The 21,393-nt window shown below is 51.9% G+C and overlaps 2 protein-coding genes across 2 annotated transcripts; one reads left to right on the top strand and one right to left on the bottom strand.

The window, feature by feature from the left end:
- Positions 1 to 4,328: 4,328 nt before the first annotated feature.
- Positions 4,329 to 9,608, bottom strand: PARP3 (poly(ADP-ribose) polymerase family member 3). The gene is made up of 10 exons (XM_007952083.1): positions 9,426 to 9,608; positions 8,670 to 8,795; positions 8,255 to 8,443; positions 7,911 to 8,043; positions 7,602 to 7,828; positions 7,221 to 7,370; positions 6,927 to 7,013; positions 6,504 to 6,681; positions 4,942 to 5,097; positions 4,329 to 4,498 (listed from the first exon to the last, which is right to left on the bottom strand). Exons 1-10 carry the CDS (start codon positions 9,606 to 9,608, stop codon positions 4,329 to 4,331), a joined length of 1,599 nt encoding a protein of 532 aa, XP_007950274.1.
- Positions 9,609 to 11,158: 1,550 nt separating this feature from the next.
- Positions 11,159 to 18,554, top strand: RRP9 (ribosomal RNA processing 9, U3 small nucleolar RNA binding protein). The gene is given in 16 exon segments (XM_007952033.2): positions 11,159 to 11,236; positions 11,239 to 11,385; positions 11,671 to 11,753; positions 14,256 to 14,368; positions 14,714 to 14,781; positions 14,866 to 14,907; positions 15,151 to 15,277; positions 16,074 to 16,198; positions 16,284 to 16,376; positions 16,830 to 16,930; positions 17,013 to 17,147; positions 17,226 to 17,288; positions 17,519 to 17,664; positions 17,743 to 17,822; positions 18,262 to 18,335; positions 18,461 to 18,554. Coding segments are annotated over 16 exon segments (1,569 nt in total).
- Positions 18,555 to 21,393: the final 2,839 nt, after the last annotated feature.

Here is a 21,393-nt window from a genome sequence, read left to right as displayed (position 1 = left end):
TTTGTTTAAAGCCCATGTTAGTAGAACGTAAGCTCTGAGAGGAGGAACCTCATCTATGCCTTGCTCATGCCTGTGCCTCAGAACCCATCACAGGCTCATGGACAGGACAGATCTAGATGGTGACCAGAGCATGAACCTGCTTGATTCATTTCGTGCTGGAATCGGAAGAGCCCTAGTCCAATTCTCCATCATTCAGATGAGAAAAGGGGTCCAGAAAAGGAATGTATCCCAGATCACACAGCTGAGCTAGACCTGGAACCCAGGTAACCTGCTTCCTAGACCAAAATCAGACCAAACTCATTACTGTCGAGTTGATTCTTGCTCATAGTGACCCTATAGGACAGGGTCAGAATTCCCTGTAGGGTTTCCAGGGCTATAAATCTTTACAGAAGCAGATTGCCACATCTTTCTCCCACAGAGTGGCTGGTGGGTTCAAACCTCTGAACTTTCCGTTAGCAGCTCAGCACTTAACCACTGTGACTTGAGGTGCTTCTCTACTTCCCAGAGCTCTGTTCCAAAAGGAAGCCCCTCCCTGTACTTGGCCACAGCTTGAAAACGTGGCCATTAGATGTCTCTAAGAGGTGAAAATCTGGATTTTGTGAGATCTTGGTTCAGAGGAATGAGAAGGGCTGACTCCTCCTTCCTCTTCTCCCTGCCCAGTCATGCCTGCAGGCCTGGGACAGCCTCTTAGCCACCAGGACCCAGGGAGGGTTCAGCAGGGCCAAGGAGAAAGGTGGGTTAGGATGGCAACTATACTGAGTTGGAGAGTGTATCCTCCCTCCAAGATTTATTAGTAATTTGTAAAATTAATTAGAAATCACTAATTGCAAATAAATGAAAACACTTTAGTATGGGAGCTGTGGTGGCACATCGCCTAAGCCATTTGACTGCTAACCAGAAGGCTGACGGTTCAAACCCACCAGCCACTCCATGGAAGGAATATTGGGCAATCTACTTCCATACAGATTTAGCACCTCAGAAATCCAAGGAGGGGTCACTATGAATCAGGATCGACTCAATGGCAGTGAGTTTTGGGTTTGAGTTTGTAGTATAATTTTTTTTTTTTTTTTTAATGTCCAAAGAGAAACACAGGCAGGATAAACCAGAAACTAGTGAAACAGGATTCCTACAGGGGGTAGGAATGAGTGCAGGGGACAGAAAGATTGCGACTCTTCTTAGCACACCTATTTGTATAGTTTGGACTTTCTGGAACAGTGTTTAAAAAAAAAAAAAAGAAAGGCAAATCACCAAAGATGGGGAAGGGCCTTAAAAGTTAATGTGAACAGGAACATGAAGGCAGAAATGGTTAGGACTCACAAAAGTCAATGCAGCGCCACCTTGAATTCATTGCACCCCTGAGCTCACAGGAGCCCTGATTTCATAGCACCCCTGAATTCATTGCACCTCTGAGATCATAGCATCTCTGAGATCATAGAATCCCTGAGCCCTTTGCACCCTACCATCCCTGGCCCTGCCTGAATCACAGACTTGACACGGCCCAGCCGTAACCCAGTATTCATTAGTGGCAGAAAATGTCCTATTTACTGGTACCTTTGGTATTCTTATCTATGAAAACAATATTTTTGTGCCATTTTTTAATCTGAAAAAATATTATAAAACTTTTGTACTGTACAGACTTATACAATAAAATGTGGACATGTGAAAAAAAAAAGTGAATGTAAACAGTAACAAACAAATCTTTCTGTATTTCAAATAAGTTAACCACACTGAAGGGAATAAATTAATCCAAGTAACATTCGAACCTGTGCTCCAGCTGTTTCCTTGACCATTAGCCCCTCAGTCTAGAGACAACATACATCTTGAGCTCTACTTGGAAAGTGTTTTTCACAATGCTTTGGGTATAACAGTTCTGAAACCTCTCTCTTTTTTTTTTTTTTTTTAATTAGGATTTGGGTGAAGATTTACAGAGTAAATTCACTTTTCATAGAGCAGTTCACATGTACTTTGTCTCATGTCATTGACCAAAATTTACAATGCAACAGCTCCCCTCCCACTTCCTCCCCATAGTTACCTCCTCCCAGTGTCCATCCCTTCATACTCTTCTGCACCCTGAACTATCTCCCTGTGCATAAGCAGCCTTTCCTTCTCCCATGATTGTTCTCTCCAGGGCGTGTGTCTACTTGAGGTAAATGTTTAACTCACATGCCTGTACTTTGTTTGGCTGGAAACCACAGTTGTGGGTTCAATTCCAGACCTGAAGGGCAGCTAGGGGCCATAGTCTCAGTGGTTACACCACTGAAACCTCTTTTTGTGTACAATCAAGCAAATGGTAGATTGATCCTGATGGGAACTAACGTTCTTACTGCCAGAGATGGGAGAAATATGGAATCAGGGAAGGATGGAAAAGCACTGTGTTGTGTTGGGTTGGGATTGGAGAAACATAGAGAGATGTGTGTTTGTTTACAAATACATATTTCTTGGCTGTTTTAATTAAAAGGACTTAAAAGCAAGGGTACCCCAGTAGCAAGGAGCACACCTGCTCTTGGATTCTAGACCTTAGATTCTAAATACCATTTTCTGCTCCAAAGCACCGGAGCTCCTTGGAGAAATGGCTGATCCCAGGCTCATGCAAGATGAGCCTGGAACATCTTGTTATGCCATAAAGTAAGGAAGTGCTCAAAAAACAATGGGAACACAGGTGTCAGCTTGAAGAAACTGCCACTGGCAAACTCTGGGGCAATCTGAGGATCAAAATAAATAATGACAGTAATGGACTATGACCCAGTGAGTAAAATAAAGAACCCATGAATCCAGACTGATGATAAACAATTAAACAAAACAAGAACACTAACTGATCAATATAAGAGACATGATGGAGTTAAACAGTGCAAAACTAAATAAATAAAAATATATAGAAAAAGAGAGAAATGGTGGAGTTAAATAATTACCATTTATAACTATCTTAAAAATTTATTTAGGTCATTGATTTCAGGTAAAAATCGTCAATGCATGTTAAAGCTAATGGATGAAGGTTTGATGAAGAATAGGGCATATATACTCAAAATATTTCCCTACAGATCACTTATTAATTACAAAGGGTAACTTTATGGTGGAGAGACTTGGTGGACACCACCTTAATTAAGTAATCAAAGTTAATGACCAAGAATGGGACAAGTTCCTCCTGACACACTATACCCAGGACATGTTATCTATGTAGTATTTCTGCTCAAACTGCAACACCATAATCTAATCATGAGTAGATATCTGACAAATTCAAGTTGAGAGAGATTCTATCAAAATGTCTGTACCCTTCCAGTGTCAAGAATATCAAAGTCATGACAGGAAGAAAGAAAGAAAGAAAGCGGGCAGGCCAAGGAACAGTTCCAGATTAAAGGAGACCAAAGAGACATGACAACTAAATGGAATGGAATGTGTGACCCTGGACTGGATCTAGCACTTGTACTCCTCTGTGGACCAGGGTCACCTGGGGTGATAGCCAGCATTCCTATGGCTGTACAATGTCTGTACTGCCTCCTTTCACGAATGCAGAGCTGGGAACCTGTGCCCTTCTGGTATATGGTTAACTTGTTGGTAATGTTCAGATATAAGACACACATGGATGTTTGTGCCAAGACGTGAGGACTACCTGGTTCACCTGGCAGTATTTGGGCAAAAAGAAATGCTTCTCACAGGAAGTCAAGAGCCCACAAGAAGCAGCTATGAATCCCTAAGGGGACCCCCAAATGACAAACAGTTCTAACTGCTGGTGAGGGTTCCTTTGACATTTAAGTTACTAAAGGAGGTGGGTTGTTATGGTGATGGGCATGGACTGACCAGGATGGATGCTGAGGGTGGCTGACCCTGATCAACCTTTGTGAGCACCTGCTCCCTGGAGTGAGGTGAGAGCTGCTGTGCCCTGGGTCCCTGTGGAGAGACAGGAGTGCCAGGCCTGGCGTGGCTGAAGCACAGACAAGCAGAGCCCAGAAGTGAGAGAATCCCATGTTTAATAAACCTGCCTGTGCACGGCTGACATTCAGCCTCTCTCTCAGATGTATAGTCTGGACCAGGTGGCCAGTCCTGGGGTGTGTGGAAGGCAGTCCACTCTCAGGCTGTGCCCCTCTAACCACACAGCTTTGAATAGACTGCTGCTTCCATGTCTAAGTTATAACTACAAGTTTCCAGTCACACCCATCAGTTTAGGATGGGAGATTCTGGGGCCAAGTCTAGTATAACAAGGATGGGAGGGTGTGTGTGCAAGATACAGGAGGGCCTGGCAAGAAGGGGGTGACAGGGGAACACCAAGGATGGGCAAGAAGATTGAAAATTATGGGTCAGCAAGCAGAGCCCCATGGGCTGGGGCAGGCAGCTCAGAGGCGAATCTCCAGCAGGTAGCGCAGGCGGCACTGGCTCTCCTGGTAGATGAGGTACTCACTCTGGAAGAAACTGGAGCTGCTGAACTTGGGGCAGGGCACAGGCCGGCCCTGGGGCACCGTCACTTGATGCCCATCCAGTTCCAGCTCCGTGTCTTGGGTTGGATCTGCAAGACACATTAGGGGCTGTGGGTGACTAAGGGTCACTGATCCTTGGCCTTACTGGGGGACAGGTATTTCTGAGGGAAGACCCTAGGTCAGTCCTACCTCCTATTCTCTCCATATCTGCCACAGGGAACCCCTGCTCATTCCCACATTACCCACCTGTAAGTCTTTGTGAAGACTGGACTTTCTCCTCCACTTCTCTGCCTGGGAAATTCCTACCCATCCTTCAACACTCAATGACACCTCTTCTTTGATGCCCTCCTGGATGCCCCTCAGTGAATGTCTGGCAAACGACTAGATGAATGACTATAGCAAGGAAGCCTGCTTCTTTACTTTGTCCCTCCTCATAGCCCCTTCCCTGCTTGCCTTTTCTCTGAAAACATCCTGGGTTGCTGATCTCAAGCTCCCCTCCCTCCTTAGGTCTGTTGAGCTCCCAGATACTCACCAGGCTCTGTGTGGCCTCGGGCGATGACACTGTCGAAGCCAGAGGGTGGCTGGCTCAAGGTGGGCTCATCAATGGTGATGTGGTACTCTTGGCCCAGTGCCACCTCGCCCAGGAACATATATCCGATGTGGTGAGCCCCGCAGGACATGCCAGTAACTGGGGACACAGGGAAGCCCAGAGGTGGGCAGCAGGGCCCTCCTGTTGACTCCCCGGTTTCCTCTGGTTCACTGTTAACTCCTCTGGCTTTGCTATCCCAGAAAAGTGCTCACTCAACCTCTATCCTCTAAAACACCCTCTTGCCCTGACTGTGCTCCCTCCCACCTCTCTCTGTCGCTCCTCACTCCCTGCAGCCAGCCTGGCCCCCAGTGCAGTCCTCACCAAGGTCATCAATGGCTTTCTAGTGACCACACTGGAGGCCTTTGGGGCCTGCTTTGCTGCCTTTGCCACTTGCATCCTTTACCCCCTACCCTGGAAGTCTCCATGTGCTAGCTCTCCTGAGACCCCTGCCACTCTCTCTTAAGACTCTTTCTCTTCTGCCTGTGGGTGGATCCCTTGGCCTTGGGCAACCATGGGCATCCCAGAGTTTGGATGAATCCCTGTACCTTGCTGTCTTGGGTGGGTAGGTAGCAGTGGTCTCTAGGCATGGAGTTAGCCTGGGCTGAGTCATCTAGTGAAGATATTCCCAGTCAGTAGCTTGGGGCTCACTAGCGATACCTTTGCCCCTTTCGCACACGCTGCCCAGCCCACCTTCCAGACACCCATCTCATGGCTTCCCTCCTCCTCATCCCTGATGCCTGAGGCTGGGCCCCATCACATCTGGACTGGATGAGAGTGTGGCCTCCTGCAGCCTCCTGGCTCTGCTCTGGCTTGCTTTTACCCTCCTCACAGCTGCAGCCACTGAGAGCCTGCTATCCATAGTCTAACTGCATTCCCCATCACTCTCTGGATAAGGACCCCTTGATCCTCCTGGGCCCCCAGGCTCCCTGCCAAGCATTAGCTCTAAACTGCAGTATCAGGAAGTACTCGGAGGTCCTAACCTGCTGCAGCCTCCCAGTCTCTGTACCTCTGTACCTACTACTTTACCTTGAAGGCCCCTCTTACACTGCTCCCAGGTCTAGTTGGCTCTTTCATCTCATCTGTATTACCTCCTCCAAGAAGTCATCCTTGACTACCAGGTATCTCTTCAGAGTCCCCACAAGCTCTAGGATGCCCCACTGACAACTCCAGTCAGTAACCATTTAAGGGTCCCTCTCCTAGGTACACCAGTCCCTGGGTGGTACCAATGGTTAAGGGCTTGACTCCCAGCCTAAAGGTTGGTGCTTTGAGCCCACCCAGAGGATTCTTCGAAAACAGACCTGGCGATTTACTTCCCAAAGTTTACAGACTTGAAAACCCTAGGGAGCAATTCTACTTTGCTCACGTGGCATTGTCATGAGTCAGAATTGACTTGAAGAGCTAACAACTCTTGGATATACCCTGAGCTTCCAGGGGCAAGGCCTGGGCCCAGTCTACCTTAGAGTCTCCATTCCTGGTCTGGGGCTTGGCTTGGAGGGGTGTCTCACCATAGCCAGCAGACTTGCTGTTCTCTGAGGCAAAGTAGATGCCCTTGCCGACACGGCCACCAGAGTGTGGCATGATGCGAAGCCCGCTGGTGAGGATGGCGGCCACCACGGCCACATTGGTGCCGTGCCACAGCAGTCGCCGATTACCCAGCTTCGAGTGGGCCTGGAACCTGTCTCCCTGAGTTAAAGGGGAGGGAGGGAATGGAGAGTCATCCCATCCAAGGGCTCAGGCACCTTTCTTTGTTGCCCAGATGGGCATGCTGAGGCCAGAACCCCTCTGCTCACTAACAGACACTCACACATACACGTGTGAGACATAGGTCTGGTGGCCAGAGTTGCTAAGCCAGCTGGCCAAGATACAGATAAGTGAGGTTACCTCCCCAGGGACAGGGTGGAGATGGGGGTTGGGAGACTCTGCCTTACTTCTCCTTCTCGGTTCACTTTCCACACATGTTGAAGGGCAGGGCGCCTGTAGGTGCTGCCAGTCTGTTCCAAGTAGGTCTGGATCACCTACAGGGAGAGCAAAAGCTGGGTGCCGAGAGCAAGGGATTCACAGACTAACTCCCTCCAGTCCCCCCAGTCCAAGAGCTTTCCTCTGGCCCTGGAGACACAGGGAGAGATAGCCAAGGATGAAGGATGCCTCTGGGCACCTCAGGAACAGTGGGCAGAGGAATGGTGCTCACTGTCAGCCTGGCTTGTCTGTGGAGCCCAGCCCACCTTGTACTCGGGTGCTCCCGAGTCCAGCAGCTGAAGCTGACACTTGAGGAGTTTGTAGTCTCGATCCAGAGGGTGTGGCACCTCCTCCACCTTCTTCTCTTCCTCAGGAGCTGCCTGTAGAGTCTGGGCCAGCTCGATGTCTGCCAGCACCTATGATGACAGGCACTGGCAGCTTGTTTGCCCATCTGACCTCCAGTCACATGACTAGCCCCATGGCCACCCACCTCTCCGCTCACTTGTCCATCCCAACCCCATCTATCTGGCTGGCCTTCCCCTCCCCCGTCCTTTGTCCTGACTACTGTAGTCCAGCCACCTGGGCCTTCCTGGCCATCTCTCATCTCCCATGCCTAGTCTTCCTTCTGTCCACCTGCCAGCCCTCACCAGCAGCATGTCCTTCTTGGCCTGCAGCAGTTCAAGAGAGTTGATGGGTGGTGGCCGGATGCGCCCAAAGTTGTGGGGGATGACAGTGTAGAAGCGGGAGGACAGCTCTTCCAGGCTGGGGCTGCCATCCATGGGGGCTTTCAGGGCCATCTCCAGTGCCTCCAAGGCCTCAAAGCCCCGTGCTATCTGTTGCTTACTTAACTTTCCCAGGGGCATCTTCTTCACATCTAGGGGGGCAGGGGGAGTGAGGAGACTCAGCCTAGCTGCCCTGCCTCCCCAGGGCCCCTACCACTCTGCCCATCCACTCACCCAGATTCATGAGGGTCATAGCATTTTTGAACATGTCTTTGCTGAAGATGTTGGTGATGAGCTTCTGTGTGGCTGGGTCCAGGGAGCAGGGCTGAACTCTCTGGACCACAGTCTCCATGGGGCCTCCACTCACCTACAGGCAGAGGGCACACGTGAGTAGGAACAGCCAGGTAGGGCACCTGTACCTGGAGCTGGGCCCAGCATTAGAAAGAAATAGCCAGACCAGGATGGGGAGGTCTATGGCTGAGGCTACACAGTTGGGCAGTGTCAGAACCAAACTGGCTATGTCTCCCTGTACAGTCCCCTCTTTCAGCCCAGGCCACCTACGTTCCTCAGCCACTTACCTTCACCACAGCCTCCTGGGTCTCGTCTTCTCCTTGCACCTCGATAAGTGTGTACTTGCCAGGGTGGGCCACGAAGTGGTCTCGTTCAGCCCAGCTGTTCTTGGTCTTGTCCCGAAACTTCTTCTCAAAGTCCTTTTTGGCTGCCTCCAGCGACGGGAAGTGACTGAGCTTTGACTGGCCCACTTCTCCCTGCAACTGATAGCCTTCAGGGGTGCGCCCACTATAGTACTCTCCACAAACATGTGTTGGCCTCTATATTGGGCCAGGTCCTGTGCTGCAGAGGTGGGGGGGGGGCAGACAGTAGCTGTGGTCTTTTGCTTTGAATAAACTGTGTGGACCCTGGGGAGCAGGGAGTGGGTGCTGAGCAGGAGGAGGTAGGGAGAAGGAAGGCACAGGGTGGGTGGGGGGCACCCACCACGCGGCCCCAGCGATTCCAGCAGCTGAAGCTGTTGCCATCTTCCAGCAGCTGGATAATGTAGAACTTGTTGTTGTTGTTCCCGATGTTGGTCTGATTCAGGGTGCAGTCATAGTCTTCATGCACCTGGGGTCCAAGGGAATGTGGTGGGAAGACAGGCTGGCTGGTATTGCCCCCCAGGCTAAGCAGGGGACCCACATACACACTGAGAGGGATCTGATAAGGACAGAAATCAGGCTGCATTGGAGAGTCAGAGGGGTCCCTGTCTTGGAAGATTTGAGGGGATCATGGTTTTGCCCTAGGAGATGCAGTCTAAGGGCACACGGCAAAACCTTGGCCATGCCCTTGCTGGGGGATGAAGCTCTGGGAGAACATGGCTGTGCCCTAGGGGTTCAGACAGGGACATGATCCTCCTTTGGGAGGGATCTGAGAGAGATTTGGCCCTACCCTGTGGAACTGGTTTGAGGGAATGTGGGTGAGCCCCTGAGAGACTGAGAGAGACAGAGCTCTAATTTAAGTGTGGTAGTGGGGAGGCCTGAGAAGGCTGGGATCTGCCCTGGGGTCTGAAGAGCAGATGCAACCTACAGCCCTGCTTTTAAGGATCTTGGGAGAACATAGCCTTTCTCTGTAGCTTATTTGGGAACCTTGAGCTTCTTGGCCAGAGTTGAGCCCCAAGGGGGCAGGTGGCAGGTCTGGGTGTATTTGTATTTGTGAGGGGGCACTCCACCCAGGTTTGACTGAGGGCTGCAGGCTCACCTGGGTCCCAGGCCTGTGGCTCAGCGGGCACACAGGGTCCACGCGGACTCTGCGCATTTCTGCAGGTGCAGTCCGGAGGGCCTCAGCTGTGGAGTGGAAATTGTCTTCCTCCTCTGTCCCCTGGTGCCCCTTCTTCTTCTGAGGGACCTTATTCTGCACTGAGGCCTTACGCTTTGGAGCCATGACTGTCTTGGAATAAAGAAGGGGTCCTTAGACCTCCATGGCCTTCATAATCAGTCCACCTGACAGGAGAGCACCAATTTGCCCCAGCTTGGGCTTACCCTTCGATGGTCTCCCAATGCCTCCTCTTGCCTCTGCTGCCCCATTCCCAGCCCTGGACCAAGCCAATCTCTACATCCCAAACCCACCCCCTCCCCGTCACAGGTGCCAGGCCAGGATGCACCCCTTCCTGCTACTTAAGATTAAGGAAAAATCTTGTCCTCTGGCCACTCCAGTGAGTCTGCATGTGGTAGGGGAAAGTGAAAAGAGTTGTTCTCCCCTCCTACTTCTGGGCTTCTCCCCTTCCAGAGCATCTGGTGAGTTGATTCAGACTCACAGCTAGTCTATAAGACAGAGTAGAACTGCCCTATAGGGCTTTCAAGGCTGTAAATCTCTACCAAACCAGATTGCCTCATCTTTTTCCCACAGAACAGCTGATGGGTTTCAACTGCTGGCCTTTTGGTTAGCAACACAATGCTTTAACACTGCACCATCAGAGCTCCTCTCTTTCAAGAGCACTCTGGGCTAAGTCACCAGACCTGGGGATGGAGAAAGAGAGGCTAGGAGGACGAGCTCAGGATGAAGTGATGTAGAAGCCCTTCCCAACTGACCCAATAGTTCTGGGGTGCTGGCCAGTGCAGCAGACCAGTGGGCTCCCAGAAGGCAGATTCCAGCCCCACCCTGCCCTGCCCTGCCTAGGAGGGCTTTGGGCAAGGCACTCACCTATAGGAGAAACAGGGACCAGGAGGAGGTGTCTACCACCAGGTCTGGTATCAGGACCGCTGTGTGCACCTCCTGCGGCAGTCACAGGTCTGGGGCCTCCTCTAGCTTTCCTTTCTGAGCCTTAGGCATGACTTAGGGAGGGACTTCCCAGCAGTCACCAGAGGCGGGCTGTAGATAAGTGGGGAGTAAAATTTCAGCTATTTGGCTACCAGTCGGGCTGAGTCAGAGAGGACTGGGCGGGCCTGCCTCACAGATAAGTGGGCACTTGACCCGGACAAGGCCAAGGTCCCAGGAACAGGTGCGTCCTTAGCGCTGCTCGTATTGCCCAGAGAATGTGGCACGTGTCTGCTGGTTGCCCAGTGTCTGCTGGTTGCCCAGTGACCTTGGGTCCCTGCACCGCTCCTCTCTCCCTGGGGGCTGCTTGGATCTTGCCCATTCTCCAGTGCCAGGCTGGTTCACCTCTTGCCCCACCCTAGACCGGGAGGAGTCACGCTCCGAATCCCGCTAGCCCGCATCTCTATCGCCCCCTAGTGATCAAGAGGCGCAAACACAGACGTTTTTCTGGCCGGATCCCTCTTTAGGAAGTCAGTCAGCAGCAGAGCGCACACTCCTCAGCCTTAGCCCGGAAGCGAGAGGCTTGCTTCCTATTGGAGCCTGGCGCGAGAGCCTATCAGAGGTCTAGGAGGCGTAGACACAGGCTTCTGTCCTATGGGCTGGGGGGGGGGGGGGAGAGAGAGAGAGAGAGAGAGAGAGAGAGAGAGAGAGAGCGCGAGAGCCTGAGGAAAGGACCAATGAAGCTGTGGGAGGCGGGGCCCTCAGGGCTGTGGAAACCTATCAGGGCATGGAGTCTTGAGGGACCGGGGGAAGGGGCGGAGGCTTTAGCCGCCACGTGAGTCCACCAGGCGCTGCTGCTAAAGATACTGTGGACAGCATGTCGGCAACAGCAGCAGCTCGCAAACGGGGAAAACTGGTCTCCGGGGCCGGGGCGGGTGCAGGGGCCGTCAAGAGGCGGCGGAAGGTGAGCTTGGCGCTTCCGCGGTCGTTGTCAGTTCTGCTGCAGGGACCACTGTCTTCACAGTGCGGGGCACCTGGGCCTGGGTCCTCTCCACAACACCTTTCCCGGGACCTCAGCTGGAGTCAGCTTCGCCCATCTTTCTGCGAATGATGGCTTAAATAACTTTGCCCTTGAACCGAGAGCCACCGTTTCTCCCAGTCCTGGGACTTTCGAGGGATCAGAATGGGCTCTTGATTAGTGCCTAGTGGTTGGGACCCCTGACCTAAGAAAGGATCATTTCATTTTCAGGCCGATTCTGCTGTGGCCAAGACCAGGACCAGGGGTAGCGGCAAGATGAATGAGGAGATCTCCAGCGATTCAGAGAGCGAGAGGTGAGCTGTTCTCTTCCATCAGGAAAACTGAGGGCTGTGATTGTATGGACATACTCAGTTGGGGCAGAGCTGGGCCTAGGACCCAGGACTCTGAGTTTTGACTCTCAACTTTGGGCCCTTTCCTTCAATTTATGACCCAGAGGAGCCTCATTTTCTTAGTTCCTGGGGTCTCCATGTGGGGAGAACTCCTGGCTCCAATGGGAGACCACTGAGACCTCCCTGGCTTATGGCACAGGGCTGGACTGACTGACAAGGAGAAATGGATGCAAGAAATGTGCGCTGGTGCTTCATTTTATTTTCTTACACTTTCCCAATTGCTTGTCTGCGTCTCATTCACCATGTCTGTAGAAACTGGCCTCACTGAAGTATAGAGATGAGCAGGCAAGTAATGAAAGAATGATCTGCAGTGGATGTGTGTCTTATAGCTCTGTGTCCTGGGAACATGAGGTGTGTGTGGGGACACATTTAAACAGAGCCTGGGGAGATGAGGGAGGTGGGGAAACCATTTAGAGATCAAAGAAAAGTCTGGGGTGTGAGGGTGCAGGAATGGAGGGTGGGAGAAGACACAGAGACTGGTGGTGCATCCACACTGTGGAGGGCTTGGAATGCCTCCCTCCTTCTGCAGGTGATGGGGTGGAGCACGGTGCAGCGTTTCAAATGAGAATGAGTTGCTGTTGTTGTTGTTATGTGCTGTCGAGTTGGCCCCGACTCATAGCGACCCCTCCTTGGGTTTCCGAGGCAGTATCACTACGGAAGTAGATTGCCCAGCCTTCCTTCCGAGCAGTGGCTGGCCTGATTTTGGGGGACAGAGGCTCTCATACCAAGCTCCAGGAAACCCTGGTGCCTGCCTTATGTGTTGGCCTCAAAGACTGCTTCTAAAACTGAGTGTGTTGGCCTTAACCTGCTCACACAAAGACTTATACCGTTTCCTTAGTTTAAGGTTTTTGTGTGTGGGGGTGTGACAGATCCTGTGCTAAGCACTTTGAAATATTTATTAAATGCTGTATTGTGAAATGTATTAGATACATAAGAATGAAGAAAATGTATTCTGTAGAGAGTAAGCGTAAAATGATGAACGTGCACTTAGGTTAAGAACTAGAACATTTGTAGAACCTTAGAAACCCTGCTATTTCTGACTTGAGTTGATAATTTTTTAAAAAATTTATTATTTAAAGTATGATTTACATATAATACTGACCTTTTTTAGTGTACAGTTTGGCGAGTTTTGACAAATGCATGCAGTCATGTAAATATCACCACAATGAAGATATCAAACGGTTCCTTAACCTCCCCCAGAGGTTCCTCTGTGCTCCTTTGTTTGGATAAACTGAATAGAAGTCCCACCCTTGGCTGTGTGGTGGAAAATAGGTGAAACTGTTCACTACAGATTCATGAACAAGTACGAGTAAGCCCATGCTTACTTTGTTTACTGGGTACTCTGTCCCTGTCAAGGACTGTAAATTTGAAAAGAGGCTTTGATTCTGTAGGAAGGTGCTGTAGGGTTGGGAGAGAGAGAGGGGTGCCAGCCATACCTTGAAGCAGAATATTTGATGTGGTGAAAGAATATGAAATTGTTCATGCAGGTTAGTGAGCAAGCACAAGTAAACCTGTGCTTTACCTTATTGGGTAATCTGACACTGCTGAGTTTTCATGACCCACCTCTAGCTCTCAGGAGCAGGTTAAAGCAGGACTGGTCTTGGAGTAGAGTGAGTGTCCTCAGCTTGGTGCAGGAAGTGGGGCATGAAAGGGAAGGTAGGAACTTCACCAACACAAGATGAGGTCAAGCCAAAGCCAGTTAAGATTCACCTGGCATTCTATCCTCAGGGTAAAGTATGATGCTGTGAGAGCTGGGATGGAGGCAATGACAGCCCCAGTGTGTCTGCCTATTGGGGCCTTGGATACAAGCTGGACTGGCTGCCCCCTATGTCTTGGCTTGGTTGTTGTCCTGGGATTTGTCTTTTCTGTTCTCTATGTTAGGTCTCCTGTCTCCTATACCCGTGCCTTCCTCATTCTTGTTTACTATCTGGGTTGGGGAGCACATCCTCCATTCTTGAAAATTCTGTGGCTCGCTGTACATCTGACAGTGTGTTCATCATTTGGATATACTTGGGCAGAGCATTCTAGCGTTTTCCTTCATAGTGTGTAGCTCTTCTGTCCTGTTCTCAGTGATGCTGTTGAGATAGGTGTCTGAAACCGTTTTGACCTTTTATATATGACCTTAGTTTTTGTTGGAAGCTTATAGAATCTTCTCTTTTCCCCTGGTGTTGAGTGGTTTCTCAGTGATCTCTTTGGGTGTTGGGTGTTATGGTGGCCACTGGGTGAGCCCTTCTAGTTTGCTAATGTGCACGCTTAGTTTTTAGTACATGTGGTCATTGGCCAGGAGGGGTGGCAGGGATTGGGAGTTGGGGCCCCCGCTGGCTGGGAATGCATCAAGGAGGCATAGTCTAGTAGGCAAGAGGGGTGGGTCAAGCCCCCTCAGACCCAACCACCTCTTGCCCACAGCCTGACTCCGAGGAAGACTGTGGAGGAAGACGAGGAGGAGGAGTTGGAGGAAACTGTGCAGGAGAAGAAGCTGCGCTTGGCTAAGCTCTATCTTGAGCAGCTCAAGCAGCAAGGTGAGCCTGTGGGTGGGGCAGGTGAGGGTCAAGGCCTATGCTGTAGCCCCAGCCACTGATGGATGATGGACAGAGGTACTCAATGGGCTGCTGGGGCTGGTGGTGCTGGCTGTCCTGTAGGGGATGGCTAGGAGCTATAAAGGGTTTCCTGACGTGGGTCAGGTCTGTGGGGGGGGCTGATCTGATAACTAAAGACAGAGAGTGAGAAGGAGACCATCCAACTTTCCCTCCCCTCTGCCTAAAGCAGTGAGAGTTTGGGTCCCAGCACAAGGGTGGTGGGGCAGGGATGGGAAGGGGAATACTGGGGTCTTGCCCCACTTACTTGATCTGATCTGTCCTGGACAGAGGAGGAAAAGGCTGAAGCCCGTGCATTTGAGGAGGACCAGGTGGCAGGGCGCCTGAAGGAGGATGTAGTGAGTGTGGAGGAAGGGAGGTAGGTGGGAGGGGGTGGGGACTGGTTCTGTTCCTGGGGTCTCATACTTCTTTCCTCCATGCAGCTTGAGCAGAGGGGCAGGCTGCAGAAGTCGGTGGCAAAGGAGGTGAGTGGGCAGGACATTTTGGGGTAATGTTGGGGGGAGTTGGAGGGCCCAAGCTAAGTTGGTGGGCAGATGGTCCAGTGGGGCCTCAGAGGGTCTTTGCTTTGGCACATAGTAGGCACTTGGGCACTCAGGGCCAGGTGAGGTCCATCCAGTTCTTGAAGCCTTGGGTCCAGTTTTCCTTCTAGCTGGGGTGGGTGGTGCCTTCTTGCCCAAGCCATGGTGACCTGGCTCCTTCCTGCCCAGATCCAGGCCCCAGCCCTGGCCGACATTCGGGTCTTGAGGGGCCACCAGCTCTCCATCACCTGTTTGGTCATCACCCCTGACGACTCAGCCATCTTCTCTGCCTCTAAGGATTGCACTATCATTAAGTGTGAGTGAGTGCCTGGGTGGGGATTCACCCCCCCCAAGGGTCATTAGGAAGGGCTGGTCTGAGGAGGAGGCAGGGGGGAGTCAGGGCAAACTGAGATCTGGTGAGGAAGTCTCTGGAGGCAGGTGGGCTCCCAGAGAAGAAGGTGCTTTTCTGGGTGGCAGTGGAGGCTCTGCCCAGCACTGGTAATCATGAACTCCCTGCCCCTGGAGAGGGTTGAGCAGAGGCAGGACATTGATTTGTTGGGAATTGATGCTGCGGGTGGCAGGTGGACTGGAGGATATTTGAGGTTCTCTACAGTCCTGGGTAGGAGCTCTGGTAGCATAGTGGCTAAAGCACTTGACTGCTAACCAGAAGGCTGGCGGTTCAAACCCACCAGCCGCTCCTCGGAAGGAAGGTTGGGCAGTCCTACTTCCGTGGTGATACTGCCTCGGAAACCCAAGGAGGGGTCGCTATGAGTCAGGGCCGACTCGACGGCACATAACAACAACAACAACAACAACAGTCCTGGGTTGGGTTTCTGGTCCTCCTGGGTCCCCACTTTCTGACAGCTGATACTTTGTTCACCCACTGTGATAGTAATAGGAAGAACTTGCATGATCGGTCCTAAAGTATTTACATGTCCCTTCTCTTCTTTGGGCTTCATGGCTGCTTGCAACTTGCTAGGGGCTCTAGTGGTTGAGCCAGGTCTTCTGACCTGAGTCCAGGACTTTTCCATGGACCCATACTGCCCCTTGAGGGAGGTTGCTAGCCAGCCCTCCTCCCCATCACTTTAACCTGTCCTGTCCCCTGGTGGCAGGGAGCGTGGAGAGTGGACGGAAGTTGCATGTGATCCCTCGAGCCAAGAAGGGTGTTGAGGGGCAGCCGCCTGGCCACAGCAGCCACGTCCTCTGCATGGCCATCTCATCTGATGGCAAGTACCTTGTAAGGCAGAATCGGCCCTGGGGTGGGTAGGCGTGTAGTGTGGGTGCACAGCAGGTACCTGTGGCCATTGTCTTTATTTCTACAGGCCTCGGGTGACTGTAGCAAGCTCATCCTCATTTGGGAGGCTGAGAGCTGCCAGCATCTGTATACCTTCACAGGGCACCGGGACTACGTGTCGGTGAGGAGCTGGGCTTCCCATGGCAGTTAGCGAGCACCCACTGGGTGGGTCAGGCTCAGATCTGTGCACTGGGGAGTGGGAGGAATGAAGCAGAGAGTTCCTGGCCTTGGGGAACTTACAGTCTAGTTGTGGTGAGTGATGCCATAAAGGAAATAAGTGGAGGGAAGGGGTAGGGAACAGCCAGGGGAGACTGAACTGAGTTTGTACAGGGTTCAGGGAGGGCCTCTCTTGAGAAGTCCATAGCTGGAGAGTTGCTGAGGTAGGTGGGCATGCCTCTGGCTCCAGACAGGGCTGTGTAGAAGTGCCACAGAGATCTTGGGGGAACTGTTTCCAGTGCCACATGACCAGCTTTACAGGAAGTCCCTCCCCAGGTATGACTTCAGTCTCGCCTACTGCAGTTTGGGTCCACTTTTGTCCTAAGTCCTGGCTCTCTCTTTCCCTCTGCTCCCTTAGGGGCTAGCATTCCGCAGAGGCACACACCAGCTCTATAGCACGTCCTACGATCGTTCTGTGAAGGTGTGGAATGTGGCCGAGAACTCCTACGTGGAGACACTGTGAGTGCCCTGGGAGAGGGTGTGCACACGTATGTGCCTGTCCACATGTGGGCCCGATCCTACCTGTGTGTCCTGCCCTCAGCTTTGGGCACCAGGATGCGGTAGCTGCACTGGATGCGTTGAGCCGGGAGTGCTGCGTGACTGCTGGCGGCCGGGATGGGACTGTGCGGGTGTGGAAGATCCCTGAGGAGTCCCAGCTTGTCTTCTATGGCCACCAGTAAGGTGGCCTGCATGCCAGGTGGGGCTGTGGGCTGGGGGTGGGGCTGGGTACACACCTCATAGTCCCTTTCTCCAGGGGCTCCATAGACTGTGTCCAGCTCATCAACGAGGAGCACATGGTGTCGGGTGCAGACGATGGGTAAGAGCTGCCTTTCTGCTGTCTCCTACCACTGTTCATGGGCACTTGCTGCCCTCTAGGCCCTGGACTGGCCTCATAGGGTCTCCCAGCAGCCCTGTATGGGAGCTTGTGTAACCTCTTTTTCATAGATGAGGACCCTAAGGCCCAGAGCTTAGGTGACCTTGTCCGCATTCCACAGTTGGCCTTTCTGCCCATCTCCTACCCCTCACCACTGTGCTCCTTGTCCACAGCTCTGTGGCCTTGTGGGGTCTCTCCAAGAAGCGGCCACTTGCCCTGCAGCGTGAGGCGCACGGGCTGCGGGGGGAGCCGGGCCTGGAACAGCCCTTTTGGGTGTCTTCAGTGGCAGCCCTTCTCAACACAGACCTTGTGGCCACAGGTGGGTGCCTTTTGCAGTAGGGAGGAGGGGTCGCAGGGTGGGCCGGTATAGGTGGTTCTCACTATCTCCTGTCCCCAGGCTCCCACAGCTCCTGTGTGCGGCTCTGGCAGTGTGGAGAAGGCTTCCGGCAGCTGGTCCATCTCTGTGACATTCCCCTGGTGAGTGGGCCTTGAGTGCGCAGCCTGACCTTGGCATACTCCTGATGCCCTGGGGTTCACGGGCCCTGGAATTAGCTCGTTATCATCCTTACTGCCAATTGGGAGCCTCCTCAGGGCAGGGCCAGCTGTGACCTCTCTGTATGCCTAGCTCCTAGCACAGGGCCTGGCAGGAGCCCTCCCTTCTTCCTCTCTTCTTCCCCTTTCCCTGTCCAGGAGGAGGCAGGCCCCAGGCCACACCCTTGGCACAGCAGGCTCACGCTGTCTCCTTCATCCTCATAAATTCACTGTCTCACCTTGTCTCACAAGTATGAAGGCTGAGGCCCCAGAGGGGTTAAGAGCTGGGTGGGGTGACCAGATGGCAGGAGTCAGAGCAGGGATTGACTGTGATGCTGGGGCTGTGGTGGGGGTCTCACTTCTTTTTCTGTGTCCTTCTCCTTAGGTGGGTTTTATCAACAGCCTCAAGTTCTCCAGTACCGGGGACTTCCTGGTGGCTGGGGTGGGACAGGAACACAGGTGGGTGGTGCCTGTTGACCTGGTGGGTGGCACTGGCTGGGCGGCTGGATGGGAATAGGGAAGGTGCCCAGGTGGGGAGGTGGCTGGGCTGGGTAGGGCCTCAACTACTCCTCTCACCTCTGCAGACTCGGCAGATGGTGGCGGATCAAAGAGGCTCGGAACTCTGTCTGTATCATCCCGCTCCGCAGGGCCCCTGTACCTCCAGCTGCTGGCTCCTGACACTTACCCCTATTATTTAATCTTTCCCAGTCTTCTTTATATTAAAAGCTTCCCCTTTTGGGCCCCGTCTCCTGTGCCTTCTTTGGTGGGGGGAAGGGTAGGGGTCATGATTTGGGAAAAGCCTGGAGAGGAACTGGACTCCAATGGCCGTTAGGCTCAGCCCCTCTGCTATCCTGAGGGATTGTATTCTTCAAGGAACCTGGGAATGGAGACCTCAGCTGGCTTCTGCTCCCTGGTCCCTGAGTGTCTTTTACAACCTTATCAGTCTAGCTCCCTACTCACCTGGGTTGATAGAAGTCAGAAGCCGCCACCCTCAGCCCAGAAGTCGTGTAATCAATATCTAATTTTGTGTAAGGATGTCTCTGGGTCTGTGAATTGCCCTGACTTCCCCACTAGGCCAGGTCAAGAAGCTGAAGGGAACAGACTTCCCTTGAGGTGGGAGTTGGGAGTGTGGGCAGGACCCTGCACTGGTGAGTCTACTAACTGGGGATAAGGTTTGGAGTTGGGGAGTGCTCTACCTTTGGTTCAGATGACAGCCAGACTGTATCGCCTTTCATGGCAATACCCCTACCAGGGAAGTGAGAGTACCTCTCCCTGATTTCACTAACTGGGTAATTTTCTTGCTTTGGGCATGACCAATGAGGAAGTGGAGAGGTGGATTGAGGTATAGAAGTGGACTGAGAACCCCTCCTTGCAGAGGAAGGATAGGAAGGTGGTGTTCAGGGGTCTGCCCTAACCTACAGTACTTGCGTCTCTTAACCCTTTGGACCCTACAGCTGACCATATGGTTATCAAGAGGTAGTGTGATTCCCTCAGGGGAGGAAGCTGTCCTCTTCTGCTCAGGCGGCCTCCCCCTCAGACAAGGTCCTGCAATTATCCTGCTGGGGCCTGAGGGGCCAGGTTCAGACTGAGCCCCCAAAATCTTGAAATGGATCAGAAAATGTTAATAGAATTCACTCCTTGTGTCCTGCCTCAAATTGGGCTCAGCTACATTGTGTTCCATAGATCTCTAGAGATTAATCTATGGAGTTTGAGGATGGCATAAAAATGGTCTTGAGTAACACTGTAGGCAACACTGAAATTCCCTGGATACGTGAACCCTTTCATATCAGTTCATTCCCAGGGAGAAATCAAATCTTGAAAATGAACACCCTCTGAATTCAAACTGAAAACAATTTATTTAGGTTTTCTTTTCTGAACCTTGGCCCCCTGGGACTTCCTTGTTGTAGTTGGGTTCTTGAGCAGTGGCTGCATTAGCAGTTATTGTGCCTTCAGCCTCTTCTGGGACCCTTCCCTTCTGCCAAATCTGGCTGTCTCATGAGAACATGGGAACTCTAGTAGCATAGTATCTGAGGCACTTGACTGCTAACCAGAAGGTTGGTGGTTCAAACCCACCAGCCACTCCTCGGAAGGAAGATTGGGCAATCTACTTCGTAGAGATACTGCTTTGAAAACCCAAAGAGGGGTCGCTATGAGTTGGAGACAACTTGATGGCACGTAACAACAACATGAGAACATGCTTCCCGTCAGCTCTGAGTTAGAAGTAGGGTTGATGTTCTCCAAGTCTGCATCAGTTGACTATTGCCATATAGCAAACCATCCCCAAAATTCAGTGACTTAAAGCAATTATTGCTCCTGAGTGAACTGAGCATTTCTTCGGATCTCAGCTGAGCTCACTCATGCTTTTGCAGTCAGCTGTGGATTGAAGTTTCTGCTGATCTTGGCTGGTCTCGCCTATGTTTGTGAGTTGACTGTCAGGCTGCTCTAAGACCTGAGCTAGGAAAACCAGACTTGGCTATGTGTGCTTTCTCGTCCCCCAGCAGCCCAGCCCAGGCTTGTTTGGATGTTGGGACAGGCTTCCAGGGGAGCAAGAGAAAGCATGCAAGACATCTAGAGACCCAGGCTTGGACCTGGCACTTCTATCACATTCTATTGGCCAAAGAGAAAGAGACCACCTCTTGTTGGGAAGAACTGGAAAGTGATGTTGCAAAGGGTGCAGAAATGGGGTCATTTCTGCAGTTAATCTGTATCTCCTGCTCCCAGTCCAGAGGACTACTCTTCCTCCCTCCTGCCAGAGCTGTGGTCTTCCTGCTCCTCAGCAGGCAGAGGACCTTGCAACATCAAACATGGCTCTAGAGGAGGCAGGGATGGAGTGACCGGATCCCAGCCTGCTACCACCTGCTGGCAACTATTAGGAGGTTGGCACATCAGATGAGCGTTTGGTACCCACTCTTCCCACCCCCTGCCTGAGAAATGGGCCTAGGAGCAATGTTCTGAACCCCTGATCCCCCAGGGCATGTGCCCCTGCACTGCTCTCTGGAGGAAGCTCCCAGTGACTCTTAACTCCAAAAGGGAAATGTAAGTTCTGGGAGACAAAGGCAGTGGGGCTGGCAATTTGTCTTCTTTCCAGGCTAGCCCTGGAAGCTGTCCCCTGGGCTTCATTTTTCTGTAGCCCTGGATGCACGCTCTGGTGGCAAGGGGCAAGAGCACTTCACAGAGATGGTGACAGTAGTGCCTCTCCTGGATACCTGTGGTTTCATCTGCCAAGAACTCATTTCTCTTTCTTCTGGAAAGAACTCCCATTTCCGTTGGAAAACTATCCTTTCCTCCTCCAAACATGTCCATTTGTCCATCCATCCACCCACCCATCCATTAGTTCAAAAAAAACTTTACTGAGTTCCTATCTTAGTTACCTAGGAGCTCTTGTGGCATAGTGCCTGAGGCATTTGACTGCTAACCAGAAGTCTATATATATAAACCAAACAACATATAAATAAATAAATAAATAAATAAATAAATAAATAAATAAATAATATATATATATATACACACACATACA

This window comes from Orycteropus afer, unplaced genomic scaffold (assembly GCF_000298275.1).
Source record: "Orycteropus afer afer isolate SDZICR_OR568_19922 unplaced genomic scaffold, OryAfe1.0 scaffold00323, whole genome shotgun sequence".
In the NCBI taxonomy this organism is placed as follows: Eukaryota; Metazoa; Chordata; class Mammalia; order Tubulidentata; family Orycteropodidae; genus Orycteropus; species Orycteropus afer.
The sequence above is the reverse complement of the archived record's forward strand: the minus strand, read 5'-3'. Positions and strand labels throughout refer to the sequence as shown.

Coding starts and splice junctions, on each gene's coding strand:
- PARP3 (XM_007952083.1), bottom strand. CDS start 9,608: ATGGCTCCAAAGCGTAAGGCCTCAGTGCAGAATAAGGTCCCTCAGAAG. Junction 7,014..7,220: donor CGGGAGCACCCGAGTACAAG/GTGGGCTGGGCT, acceptor CTCTCCCTGTAG/GTGATCCAGACCTACTTGGA. Junction 5,098..6,503: donor CAGCAAGTCTGCTGGCTATG/GTGAGACACCCC, acceptor CTGTGTCCCCAG/TTACTGGCATGTCCTGCGGG.